Source organism: Enoplosus armatus, chromosome 12 (genome assembly GCF_043641665.1).
Source record: "Enoplosus armatus isolate fEnoArm2 chromosome 12, fEnoArm2.hap1, whole genome shotgun sequence".
NCBI lineage: Eukaryota > Metazoa > Chordata > Actinopteri > Centrarchiformes > Enoplosidae > Enoplosus > Enoplosus armatus.
In genome coordinates this window covers 4,970,953-4,984,517 of record NC_092191.1, presented here as the reverse complement: position 1 = coordinate 4,984,517, position 13,565 = coordinate 4,970,953, and the positions used below count along the sequence as shown (strand labels likewise).

Here is a 13,565-nt window from a genome sequence, read left to right as displayed (position 1 = left end):
GCGCCAAGCCGAGGGAACCCTGTTTGTGAGCCATGCATACCTTTTTTTTCTTTTTCTTTTCCTTTTTTTTTTTTCATTACCATTTCTCTTCCCTCCACCACCCTAATTCGCCATGAAAAGATTTTCCTTGCTGGAAATTCTGATTCCGCTATGATCGGTGAGGCATTCCAATCCAATGCATTCTCATTGTGCCGCGTCTAAGATGCGAGGGGGGCTTCCCTTTCTCGCTGTGCCAGGCCCCATATCATACAAGCGCTCATGCAAGAAATGTTGCCTTGCCAATTCATTTGCAATAATAAAGAAAATGGTTAAGGTTGTTGTGCTTTGCCCCCCACCCTCCCCTCTTTCCTCAAATATCTTTTGTGATGATATGGATATTTACTTTTCACTCTGTGCCAGCGAGCGTGCGGGAATAATCATATGTGCATACTTAACGGCACAGACATAAATATCCAAATAACCCCCCACACATACACTCTTCAGTGGTGGTACATCTGAATCAAAGATGACAGTTGGGCTACTCCATCCCCCAGAATGCTTTGGTGTGCATCTGTTCTCTGCGGTTGTTTTCTTTAACACCATTTTTGACCTTTGCAACAGCACTGCTTCCTCAAGTTGAAATCTGCGAGAATGCCATGTGTTGCAGCAGCGAGATGGTCTGCAATAACTCCGGACACATTCTCCCACTCAGCCGAACGGTGGTGGGGAAGCTGTTAGTGAAAGGGGCTGAAAGGCCAGCCATTGTAAACTCTTGTTTACTTTGCTTTCCACTGTGACGAGATAAAGCAGGATCTGCCTCTCTGATAACCGGCCAGGCAAGTGCTTGCCCAACTACCTCCGCTTTCTCTGCTCTCTCCACCCCTCTCCTCCCCTCTCCTCCCCTCGCTGCAATATTAGTGCTTCCAAAATGAAAAGAGGGGCTGATAATGGTATGCGTGGTGCAAAGGGAAAAAAAAAAAAGGAGTGAGAGAGCAAAAGACCCCCACTCCCTCCCATTCTGTTCTGCACTCCCCTTCCTCCCTAACTCTTCACAATAGACAAAGAAAGAAGAAATAACCTTATAATTGCTGAAGGGGGTGAGGGAGAAAACTGGATTTGGTCTCTTGAGTAAGTAAAGTATGCTACATTGAATAGCCGTCAGGTACTCTTCAATCGGCTTTTTAAAACTGGTGGGTTAACCTCATAGAGACAACCAAAGATAATTACATGTTTGAGATAATTACCAGAGCTTTCAAAGTCCATTTAGATGACACTCGCGGAAACTGACAAACTGATTTTCTCTCTCTGTGGCCGCTTCCACTCCAGCTCTCGCTACAGACTCCTTGTTTACTCTCTGTGAGCTGAAATCCAAACAAAAACATTAACTCGAGTGCTCTCCCCTCCACGCTATCTAACCCCAAACAAAGCATATTTCTTTTCCTTTTTTTCCAGTTGTGAATGAAAAGGCAGGCGTAATTTCTTAATGACATGTTTTGCTGTGGTTTCTTCGTTAGCCTAGCCTAGCTTGACTCGCAGCCGCTGCGCTGGGATGTTCTTGGTGGATCCCTTGGAGACGGGCTGTTTGTGACGGTGGCCATTGTCAGAGGCTCGCAGGGGGTTAAGGGGGAGAGGAACTTTCCATTAGCTAAGTACACATGTGTTAAGCCAGGTTATTGTTTACTTAGCCAAAGAAACCACAGCAGGCCTCTGGGACAGACATGGCCGCCCATCATAAGTAACACGAGACACAAGCCAAGAACTTTATTTGCGATTGGGATTTTGTGGCTATCACAACAGAGTATCTGTGACACAGTGCGGCTCCACTAAGCACTAGTTTGCAGCAATACTGCACGATTTAAAAACAATTAATAAATCAACCGAAAAAATCCAGAACTTAACACAAAAAAAAAAAAAATGCACTATACATGTCTGAAAATATATGAAAGTATATAAGAAGCTCCTGATGTCCCTGTTCTTTGAAGTCACTCTGGCCTTGATTTGCTTAATCAGAATCACCCCTACTTGCTATTCCACCACAATAATGAAGAGGCTAAGAAACACACAAGTCACGTGGTCGTCTCTTTGTATCACTTGTTGAATCCTTAACAGCCGCCCCGCATTCACTCCCCAATGGAGAAAAAAAAGGGGAGTTCAGGGGAGGGGAGGGAGGAGGGGTGGAGAGGAGGGAGGGGGCGAGAGGGGGTCAAACCTCTCCTCTATTCAACTACAAAAGCTGCTATTACCAACAATCACTGCGATGATTCAAAAGTTTGTATTAAGATCAGCAGTGTGCCACTGTAGGAGAGAGAGTGCGCCTGTTAAGTCGGGTGTAACTCGATCCATACTTCAACGAGAAGCGAATAGATTAGCTATAGCGGTGTACTGATTAGGAAAATAGTGGCTGACCCCGGCGGTCAGGGTTTCCATTGGTGGGGGGGGCAAGGGTCACTCTTTGACCGCCAGAGTTACCTAAACCAACACTGCTGGGTCTCACTGACCTGGAAACCAGCACTTGTATGGCATCACAGTGCCAATTGTTGGGAAAAGATACCGCGATAGCGCTATCAAGAGTAAATTCTTACTCAGTGACCACAACACTAAGCTCACACAAGCAGGGTTTGTTTAGGAAAGATTGTGCGGGACATAAGAAAAACAGCAATGGGTCCAAAATGTTATTTCAGATTGTAGATTTCACATTCTTTTTATATGATTTCAACAGCGGAAAAAAAAGACAGAAAATTACACTATCACCATCACACAATCACCACAAAGCCTCTCTAATGTAAAAATACCACCCCACTGAATTAACTTGACAGATCAACTGCTGAGCATTCATAATCATTTAAGACTCTCTCACATCCACAAAAAGGCAGGCGGAGAATATTTTTAAGGGAAATTTCAATTATTTCCAGCCCCACTTCAGCCTGCATGGCTCAATCAAGTAGAGGAGCTCTTGAGACTTGGAGTGAGTCCTCAGCACTATTAGTAGTGTTCTGCTCTACAGCGGAGAGCCCGGGCCCTCGGAGTTCATTAGCAAATTGCTGCACCCCTCCCCGCGCTCTCTGCGCAATTAAAGGCAACTGACTTGCAAATGACGTACAGCGGCGTGGAAATACCTCCCCGCTTCTTTTGGCTGAGGTGAACATGTGGCAAATAGGGACGCAATCAGCAGAGCGACTGTTGCCACATTTCCACAACAAGTAGACTGAGACAGACGCAGCCATACTCAGTGTGGACACAAGCCTCTCCACATTAAAGGCCTCTGCAAAATTCACTCAGAATAATGGACTTTTATTGTGTCTTTTATGTTTATATACAGCTGAGCTCAGAGCAGGACGCATACGTCTAATGGGGCAACTGGAAATGTGCTGCTCAAGTGAAGAAATGAGGAAAACGTGGTGGGAAGCTCTCCAGGGAGCAGCAGGGAAAGGGTTAAGAAAGTCCAACTGGTGCTAACCAGTCACTCCACTCACATAGCACCTGAGGGGGGTGCTGCATTTATCAGGCCAGTCTGAACACACACATGCACACAGCAGCGTACACACAAGCACACACACACACACACACACACACACATATATATGCATACACTTGTAGGCAGATGCATGCACACAACTCGTGCACATTTGCACACACACACACACACACCTGCACAAAAAGACACACACAAACACAGGAGGGTGAGTCCAAACTGGCTGGGCTGCATTCACAAGCCAGCGCAGAACCTCTCTGACTTTTTCACCTCTCAGCTATGCTCTGCTTTCTTTTGAAAGAGGCGCTCAGAGTCCCTCCACACTCGCCTGGCTAACAAAACAATGTAAAGACATGTAAAGAATATTCAGAAAATTACGGTTATGACGCAAGGGTGCATAATGCAGCAAGAAAGTCAGTGTTGTTGGATTGTTGAGTTTAATAAATTCAAAGTATTTTTTTTTTTTCCTCTGACATTTTTTTCTCCTCTGCTACAGTCGCCTCACTGGAATAAATTGGTTTATGAATAAATGAGCCTGCTTTCTCCGTCTTGTTAACATTGTTCTTTTGTGCAAATTTTCAGCATTTTTTTCCAGTCCACTTCAACTTTATGCCCGAGGGCATATATTAAAAATACATATGGAAAGAGATAATGCACACACAACGCAAATTCGTTAAGGATGTCACTTCCTAACAACTGCAGATAAGACGTCACACAAAAATAGCTCACAAAACTCAAAATATATATATTCAGCTGCAAGTAAGTTATAAAGTGTGCTGCCATTAGATTGGCAATATAAGTATTCAGCAGTGAGAGGCATGCACCCTCTGCCTGTTTGGATATGCCCATTTACACACAGCCTGCTGCTGAGGACAGTCTCCATGTTATCCCTCTGGAGCATCAGCCCATCCCTCAACATTACACATCTGTCAAAAAGTTTTCCCTGCGTTTTGATGCAAACTATGCCTGTAGGTCATTTATAGTATTCAGTCATATCGGTGTAAACATAAGCTTATGTGGTTTCGCCCTGAATTGGCTATATGTAGGGACCATCATTATATTAAAATAGGCCATGTCTTCATCGTACAGTCAATTAAAGATCTGCATCAGTGCCTCGAGCACAACATAATTTTCTTCATATACCTAGAAACCCAAGGGTTTTGCCAGACTCTATTTCCATTTCTATACCATAAGGCTCCATTCCATGTCCTGACCTATCTATTTAAAAAAAAAAAAAAAAAAAAACTTTTGACAACTGAATCCCCGAGAGGATACAACAAGCCGTTCAAAGAGACACTTAAATGCACAAGTGGCGTCTGTGTTATTTAATTCTGTTGCTGGATTAAATGAAGTATTATCTTCCGGGTGATCTTTCTCATTTCCATAATCAGACATAAGGGCCGGGGATGGAGGAGTGCATGCGCGGCGAGGTGGGGGTCTTCCCAGTCGGGCCCCAGTCCGCTCCCAGTCCTGCCATTCAGCCCGGAACATAAAAGCCGGTGGCTGTCTCTCTCTCTACTCAGACCAGCCACTCAACCATATGGAAGTCCGCGGATTTAAATTATTTAGCCTAATCGCTTCATTACTTTTTATGTCGGACTATCCAACTAATCCCTTTAATTTGGGCGCTTGCTTTTTTTTCCCCCCTCATCGGCATCCATAGGTTCTAGCCGCTCCTCTCCTCAGCCATTTCTTAAAACTCTGGGACAGTTTAACTTATTGAAATATGGTCTCATAGCCCGCAACCCTGTCTCCTGCACAAATGACTGGAGCTATTAATGGCCGAAAATCCAGATTTGCATAATTCTAATCATCGGTTGCTGTTATCATTATTTAACGGCAGTGTATGGACCATTAGGGTCATGCCTGCGCGCACACTACAATGTCCCCGGAGTGCCAACAGTCAGTGGAGCACATAATGAAGGCTGTGGTTATCTCTGATATCGGCACAAAAGGAAACACTCCCTAATCTACCTTTAATACCCGCTTGCTTCTATAGCTTTCGAAAATAAACCTTCGTATTTGGTGCTGAATCTGTGCGCTGCGAGCGAAATAAAGGAGAGGAGGGGTCTCGATAAGCAATGTGCACTCATGTCTAAGGAAAAATACTGACAAGACGCGTAATGAACCGTGAACTCCACAGTGGAGGAACCAAGGCACCTAAACCACAGTCTGCAGCCCATCCTGCTGCTGCTCTCTCCCGGGCGACACAACAGAGAGGAGCTGATAACGTTTCGATTTGGTTCAGAAAAGAGACAGAGAGGAGAGAAAGATGGAGAGAGGCACTAAATTAAAATCGACATGAAACAGGTCAAGTTTATGGCGATGCTTTTTCGAGCTAATCTTCTCAGGTCGGTTCCGGGTTCAAGTCTTAATGGGCCAATAATAGCAACATTATTCAGAAAATTTTTCATTCCGATGGATGGAATGTAAAACGGCCTTAATCATATGCAAATAACAGCGCAGCGGAGTAGTGACCCAGAATAGCTGAATAGCCAGCAGGGAGAACACACACACACACACACACAGAGAGAGAGGGGGGGGGGGAGAGAGAGAGAGAGAGAGAGAGAGAGAGAGAGAGAGAGAGAGAGAGAGAGAGAGAGATGTACCTGATCAAGGGCCACCGATGATCTCGTGATTTCCTCGCTGTCTGATTTGGAGCCTCCCTCTCTGTCGTCTATGACCAGGTCGATGGGCATCTTGCCTTTCAAGCAGCTGATGTACCGGTGACAGAAATTATCACACAGCTCGTGCACCTTCAGGGAGAGGAGGCAGAGGCGTCACACACTCACCCCCCACCCAAAAAAAAGGGGACTTCATCACACAGCAGTGACATGTGGAGCCACAACTCACACAAACACACACGACAGCACGAGACATGAAAAACATCCTCGAGGGGGTTTTTAGGGCGATTTGGAAAAGCGGAAGATCACAGCACAGTTGTTGCATCTAAACAATTTAAGTATTTTAAAGAAGTTAACATGAACACGACTGATCACTGATCGGTTTTGGCACGTTGGTAAATTAATAGGCTACATGTGGTGAAAAACTCAAGTTTTATTTATTTCAGTTCCCTCCAAAAAAAGTTTTATATATCGCTTCAGCTTTGCTCTGAAATTATAAAATAAGATGAAATCAGATCACTTTGGACTCCTTCCGGCTAATGTGAGTCCAGTCGCCGTGCCGTGCCGTGCCGTGCCGTGCCGTGGTGGCAGCGCGCTCCATCCGGACTGTAATAATAACTTTTATTTTTTTCTCCTCTCAAAATAGAGATATCGTCTAAAATTGACAGTGACAAGAGGGCTCAGGGGCTACAACGCACTCAACACCCGTGTTAAATTCATCATCGGTGCCCCGGGTAGCGGCCATTAGAGCAGGGTGACCCGCTTGACTGACATTTAAGGTAAACTGTTTAATTTGGTCTACTTATTACATTATCACAGCCAACGCGGCGCATCACATCGCCAGATGTCACATGGGCAGAGACGTACAGAGAACTGCAAACCACCTGAAAGTTCATTTATACTCAATGGTCTTACTGGTTGCTCAGTGTGTACAGTGTACACAGTGTGTGTACAGTGTGTGTACACAGTGTGTGTTATTCACAACAGGCTGCATGATGTGAGGGAAGTGATGCGCGAGAAGCAAGTTTTAAAAACTAAAACTTTGAACAGCTTTGACGATGTTTCATAACGTTAACGTTTAGGTTAAAGTTGACTGCTCAGGCTACTGTAGTCCATCTGATACGGAGACAAATCAGAGTTTTACACCCACTACTCCCTCTATCCACAGATGGCTGCCTGGGGCCTTTTGCCCTCCACAAAGAATCATTCCTAAAAAACCCGCAAAGTTCGCCTATATGTTTCACCTTGCATGCAATTTCTGCCAGCATTAAACTTCATTAAAACATGCGGGGAGATTTGGGCACAGAGATATCCGTTCCAGTTGTAACAGCTTGCGTCGTGATTAAACGCGGAAGAGAAATGGCCCCATGATTGATTTTGACGCTAATTATAACCGACTAGCAAAAATACATTTTTGCAAATACAGCCCATAGGTCTGAAGCGGCACACTGGACAGAAACGGCGAGAGAATATTACCTTCTCCAGCTCCAGAAGATGAAATCGTAAAACTTGAATGGCTTGAATCATCTGAAAAATTAAAATAACAATAAAAAATGAGCTGCTCACATCTCTTGATATTAAACAGGCACGTTTTTCTCAATACAAGTATCTGCAGACGAGGAAAATATTCATATGAATGGATTTTATGTGGAACTGATATTAAACTTGGATGTTATTGCAATATGGAGAGCAGGCATACAGTACAGACCGGCGCTGCAATAAGCCTCAGAGTCAGAGATCTATTAGCCACCAACTAGTCGTGAGGAAAACGTTACTCTCACATCACATTCAAAGTACCAAACTGTACAAAGTGAGAAGCATGAATAGAATAACTTTCCAGGCAGAGTTCAAAGGTTTGTGACAGCTGTCTAACAGCGGCCCTTCATCTGCAGATACAACCGGGGGCCATCATGATATCAAACAGCCCAAAAAGAGCAATATCACCTCCAATCCTGCTTTAACTTTTCACCTCCGCCTGGCTCTCTGACTCAGACATGTATGTGCAGCCCGCCAATAAACATGCAAACAGCAGCTGGTGTATTCACAAACACTCAGAAAAGTCATTTTGTCATATAAAAAAATATAATGTGTCTTACCAGATTATCCAACTCTGGATTCGATGAAAATAAAGGCTTTTCTGCCCGAATCTAAAAGCAAAAACATTTTCATAAAATATGTGAACATAAAATACTATAAATTATATATAATGTAAGATTAAATGTAGCATGCAGGTACTGAAATAATGCTGTGTTAATTCCTACTTTACGCACAGCACACACACACACACACACTATGAAATTAAAAAACATTTAAATAGCCTAACGTTTTTATTAGTGAACGCCATTTTATTTTTCTTTCACTGCAGAATTAACTTGACGCACAGAAGTCGGAGCTCCACACTTTATGCATGCAGGTAAGAGCTCAACCAGCCCGAACATGCAACAACAACAACAACAACAAAAAAAGTCAAACTTTCCTGACCTGTTTTGCAAACACTGCTATGTCTTCATTGAAAGATTCCGATGAACAGACGTCTCCTCCCGCCACCCCGGGCTCTCTGGGGGTGCAAGTCGCTAATTCACATTTCTCAAAAATCAGTGCAAGCAAGGGGAACAGGGGGTGCCTGGGAACACACACAATAGCAAATGTCACCAGAGAGAACAGCGCCGGGGTCAAGACTACTCCAGGCTAGATTTAGCCAGCCATGCTACTCTCAACAACTCGCCCGTGGGGACTGCTGCTGCAGCCCGTGCTATTATATTATGCAGAGGCTCGGAGAAAGGCTGCAAACCGCGGGCAGACTTCTGTGATTAAATCTAGGTGCGCCTAATAACATAAAAGCTTTACAGTCAGTCAAACTATTTCTTGCACAGGTCTCCGTTTGGATCCCAGGCGCGCGCGCGCGTGTGTGTGTGTGTGTGTGTGTGTGTGTGTGTGTGCGTGTTTGACGCAAACCTCTGAAGCTGCAGGCGACTGAACGTGCGCACATTTGTTGATTATTTATAGTTAAAGTCACCAGAGTAAATATGTGCAGACAGTTGAAAGTTGTGTGAGATGGTGAAACTGTTGCTGGCATGTTTAGCCACCGTGAAAACATCATTGTTGGATTTTTTAATTAAGTCCTGTAAATTAATAAATGACGTGCTTATGTGGGACTTCCTTTAAACATGATATATTTTTAATTTGCTGGAGTCTGGCACATTACACACAATTAATTAAAATGGGTAAAAGAGAGAAGGTAATTATTTCGCTCGTAATAAACGATGAAACTTAAAAAGAAACTAAGCAAGTTAAATTAAAAAGAAAATATTAGGAGTTCTAACTAAAGTGATTTAATTATTCTCAAGAGCCAAAATACATTTTTCAGTGAAATACTGAACAGCAGCACACTCGTGACATAACCTCCATAAGTAAGCTGCATATTTCTTTTGACTCCTCCAGTATTTGTTCAGATGTTTACCAGCAGAATCACGTGAGAAACATGTTTGACTTTAACAGCAGAAAATTGAGAAGTGAGCAGAAATAAAAGGCTGCAGCCTCTCTCTCCCCCTGCGCCTCTGCAGCAGTTTGGGCTCCAGTGTTTTGCTCAAACACTTCACCGAGCCGCCCGGCCGTCCCGGGCACTGAGCCGGCGTTTTTCCTGCTACGGGACTGACTTAGCACCCACTTGCCCACCCCGACCGCCCCCTCCAGGCCTGGATGCACGCCTGCCCGCCAGAGAGTGAGTTTCCCCGCGGACCGGAGGCTTGCACCTACCCGTATATAGCGTCTTTATCTCTCTTGAGAGCGTCGTTAACGGAGGAGCCCATACTGGGAGGCATGGTGTTGGTGTGGGCGGTGTGCGGGTACTGGTGAGAGTGCAGCTGGGGCCCGTGGTTGAGGTGCACCGCCTGCATGGACCGGGCGCCGTGCGGGTCTCCGTACATGGTGGTCGGGATGCCCACCCCGTCCATCCCGTAGTGGGGCAAGTCTTCGTACTGCACACAACAAACACGCGGGGCCACAGTGAATATACAGGCACAAGAATATGTCAAACTCTGCTTATAACTTTACTATAAAAGCACAAGTCAGGAATATTTCATAAAAGTGATTTAAAGTGGAAGAAGTGAGACTTGAAGTTTTTCCTCTTATAAAACAGCAAAAATCTGACAATAGTTTCAGTAATTTCCAAAACAAGTCGACGTTTCAACATTTCTCTTGATTCAAAGTGGTTTCCTGATACGAGAGCACTGCTTTCTGTCATAATACTGACTCCAGTAACACACGCTAAACAAGGGAAATAAAATCTCTCCGGGGGTTTAATGTCTAACTTGTTTTCAAAAAGCAAGTTTTAAAGACTGAACTCTGAGTGACTTCTTTATATTGTTCACAGGACGACAACTACAAACTAGTTCTGTTCTCAACTTCTTCACAGTGGCCCTTGTAGCTCAGGTATAAATAAAATAAATATAAATGATTTAATATGTTCACAAATACAACAGCAACGTGGCTCACTTCCTATTATTCTCATTAACCAGGCAGTAACTCGGCTTTAACACCACCAGCCTGTGTTTTTACTGTGTTCAACAACAAATGTCTTAAACTTGTTCCTCGCGGTGTTTTCTCATTTTAAAGGCTCATAATTGTGCAGCACGTTGTTGCCCATCAAGCACGCTGTGATCGCTGCTGAACAAACGCGTGCTGTGTTTTTCAGACGACGTTAAACTGGAGCTGCATATTCAAACTTTTCCACGTGTCAGTTTGGAGTGAAATAATGTAGCCTCGTCTTTACACTGTTGTTCGGGGAGTTATTAAACACCGACTGGTGTGTTCAAACGCAGAAATGTGGATTCACGTGTGCAAAAGCCTAAAATAAAACCGTTTTTCCAGGTTTGCCTCTTTAGCATATTTCTTTTTTTTTTTTTCTTTTTTTAAAGGGAGGTTTGAATTATTGATAGTGCTCTCCAGAAGTGACAAACAAGTGCCGGGGAAAGAGTCAAAAGCATTATCACTTAAAGCTGAGCGTTTCGACCCTAAAGGCAAAGAGGTGCAAACCCCAGCGTGGTGCAGCTCCAGCGCCAAACTAAGCAGCTGAACGTGTCCAGGGTGTCCCGAACATCTCTGCTTCTACACTGCTTACCATCCGCGCGAAGCTCCCAGCGCTGTAGTCCGGGAATCAGAGCGTTTGTCATCAGCTCATTACTAAAAACTGCCTCACTGGCATTATGCTAATATTGCACGTTTTAGCACATTTAGCGGCGTGAAGCCGAGTGATGAAGCGGAGCTGACGGTGGAACAAGGCTTTGTGTTTTCTTCTTAAATGCTCCGCTCAACGTGGAATCTTGACGGAGCAGTCTGGGGAGAAATGTGGAGATTTGTTTTGCCTCTATGCCCTCCCCCATTTCGCTTCCAGTAACTGGCCTGTCATAACTAATCTAAAAAACACAGCCGATGTGAGATATGATCACGCTTCCAATGTCCCTCAGTGGGGCCGGTTTGTGGAGCAAACGAGTGCGGCCGTGCGTAATAGCGTGCCAAAAGACGCCGAAAATCAAATTGTGTCTCCATGTGTCAGGAAGACGACAGAAACTTTCGCCGCGAGTGTGTGTCCGCGCGGGTATGTGTGTCATTAAGCCACGTTACAGTGCAGGATTGCATTCAAGCACAGCAGACTTAGAGAAACTTTTTAGGGGGGATTGCCCTACGTACCCGTTGCGCCATAACCCTCCTGACTCCCTGGTCGTCCTTTCAGTTTAGATAAATCCCCTCTGAGGCCAGGGTGGAGACGAAATGAAGAAAGAAAATCCAAATAAATGGGAAGATGTTTCAGCCAAAATCCCGTATGCCTTTTTTTTTTCCACGGAACGGTGAAGCCAGCCCCCGCTTTCTGCGCAAGTTTAGCCCAGGCGCGGCGAATAGGTCCTCTGCTATCCTCGGGTCAGCGGCGCCAGGCTCCTTTCCCAAAACCAGGGTGAAAATAAAATAGCCCCTCAAACAAAACTGGCGACTCTCATGGCTTTTTGCCACTCCGCCTGTCAGTCAAACCGCGAGGGCTTGTCAAAAGTACCGGATGAATGATGGTCCGACGCGCGTCTCCACGGGATCGGCACCACCTAAATGTTAATGGTCACAATCACAGTTAAAAAATGAAGCAGCTCTCCTCTCGTTTTCTTTGATCACTCTCGGCTCCCGGCTTGATTTTCTTATGCAAAAGCGTCTAGAGGAGATCAAGAGGAGGTGGGGTGATAATTCTGGCTTAGGCTTTCTTAAAGGAGCCACGATCGATGCTGAGCGTGTGTGCGTATATGTGTGTGTGTGTGTGTGCCTGTATGTGTGTGAGTGCGTGTGTATGCATGAGCCGCCTGCCCGTTTGTGTACAATGGATGTGTGTGTTGAGCTGAGGAGGAGCGGAGGATCTGGACCAGACTGCTGAAACCCGGAAGTAGTGGTGGCCATAACAGGTCGCGTCTTACACAACGCACCGGGCTGCAGCAAGTCGTGCGGAGAGGAGGGGGGGTGGGAGGACCCTGCGAGCCCAGCAAGCCGCACCGCGAGCAGGAACAACACAGGGGTAAACACAGAATATCCACCTATGACTCCAGCTTCATGTCTCATTCTCATAAACTGACTTTATTCCTCCGCCTGGAGCACTTTGTAAATACTGAAGCGTCTGTATTTCGGGGCTGACGCACGCAGCAGCCACTTCTCTGCTTGTAAACAGTTTATTAACGGCTTACTGAACCATCTTTCAACTCTGATCTGAGATATTGTCAGGTATGTTATCAAGAGCATATGTGGTCGGAATTGTAGATTAAGTTTGGACTGGATATAACTTCACTATCATTCACTTCTATCACCAAATAAAAAAAAACAAGTAATAGCTCTAAAACTAGCTCATTAGAATAGTTTTGGAGTCAGGTTAAGCTTCTGGTAGGCTGTCAAAATGTCTGCATGATGTCCACAGTGTAGCTCACAGCCAAACATCCCGTCGTGCAGGTTTTGCAGCTTGTAGCTTCTGTACAGTCTATTTGCTTCCAACGTTTGCACTAAAGCACGTACGATTGAATAATGGGGCTGCGCAGCCTGCACAAAGCTTGGGAATGAACAATAAACAAATAAACAATAAATACAACTTTCTTCAAGACTCCACTGTGTACTGTCGGTTTAAGAGTTGATTGTTTTCTATGCAAAACAGTGTAATTAGTCCACTTTCTGAGTCTGAGTTCTGAAACAAGTCATTCAAACGTTACAGTCGCTTTTCAAAGCGTCTTTTCTGCCTAAACAACAGTTCACATGTCGTCCGTCCCTCTCCCCCACAGCAGCGCTGAATGGGTCGCTCCAGTCTGCCCTGGCTGTCCAATGGCAGAGAGGCTCAGGGATGGGAGCCCCCTATTGGCTCCCCACATGATCGATCCGGGGCTGATTGATCGGTTTTAGGCCACATTTTGCGAGGAGGCGCAAAGCAAAACATCGTCTGCGGATAGAAAAGACACACTTTGCGTTTTCTGTCA

At 45.0% G+C, this 13,565-nt stretch overlaps 1 protein-coding gene across 1 annotated transcript in view; it reads right to left on the bottom strand.

Annotated features, from left to right (window-relative positions):
* Positions 1–12,466, bottom strand: part of LOC139293847 (homeobox protein Meis1) — an 80,044-nt gene extending 67,578 nt beyond the window's left edge. The window contains exons 1-6 of the mRNA XM_070915454.1: positions 11,764–12,466; positions 9,832–10,052; positions 8,557–8,698; positions 8,172–8,222; positions 7,552–7,602; positions 6,061–6,207 (exon numbers count right to left, since the gene is read on the bottom strand). Of these exons, the coding sequence (XP_070771555.1) occupies positions 6,061–6,207; positions 7,552–7,602; positions 8,172–8,222; positions 8,557–8,698; positions 9,832–10,052; positions 11,764–11,775 (624 nt within the window). The 5' untranslated portion in view covers positions 11,776–12,466. The remainder of the gene's footprint in view (positions 1–6,060; positions 6,208–7,551; positions 7,603–8,171; positions 8,223–8,556; positions 8,699–9,831; positions 10,053–11,763) is intronic.
* Between the last annotated feature and the right edge of the window lie 1,099 nt (positions 12,467–13,565).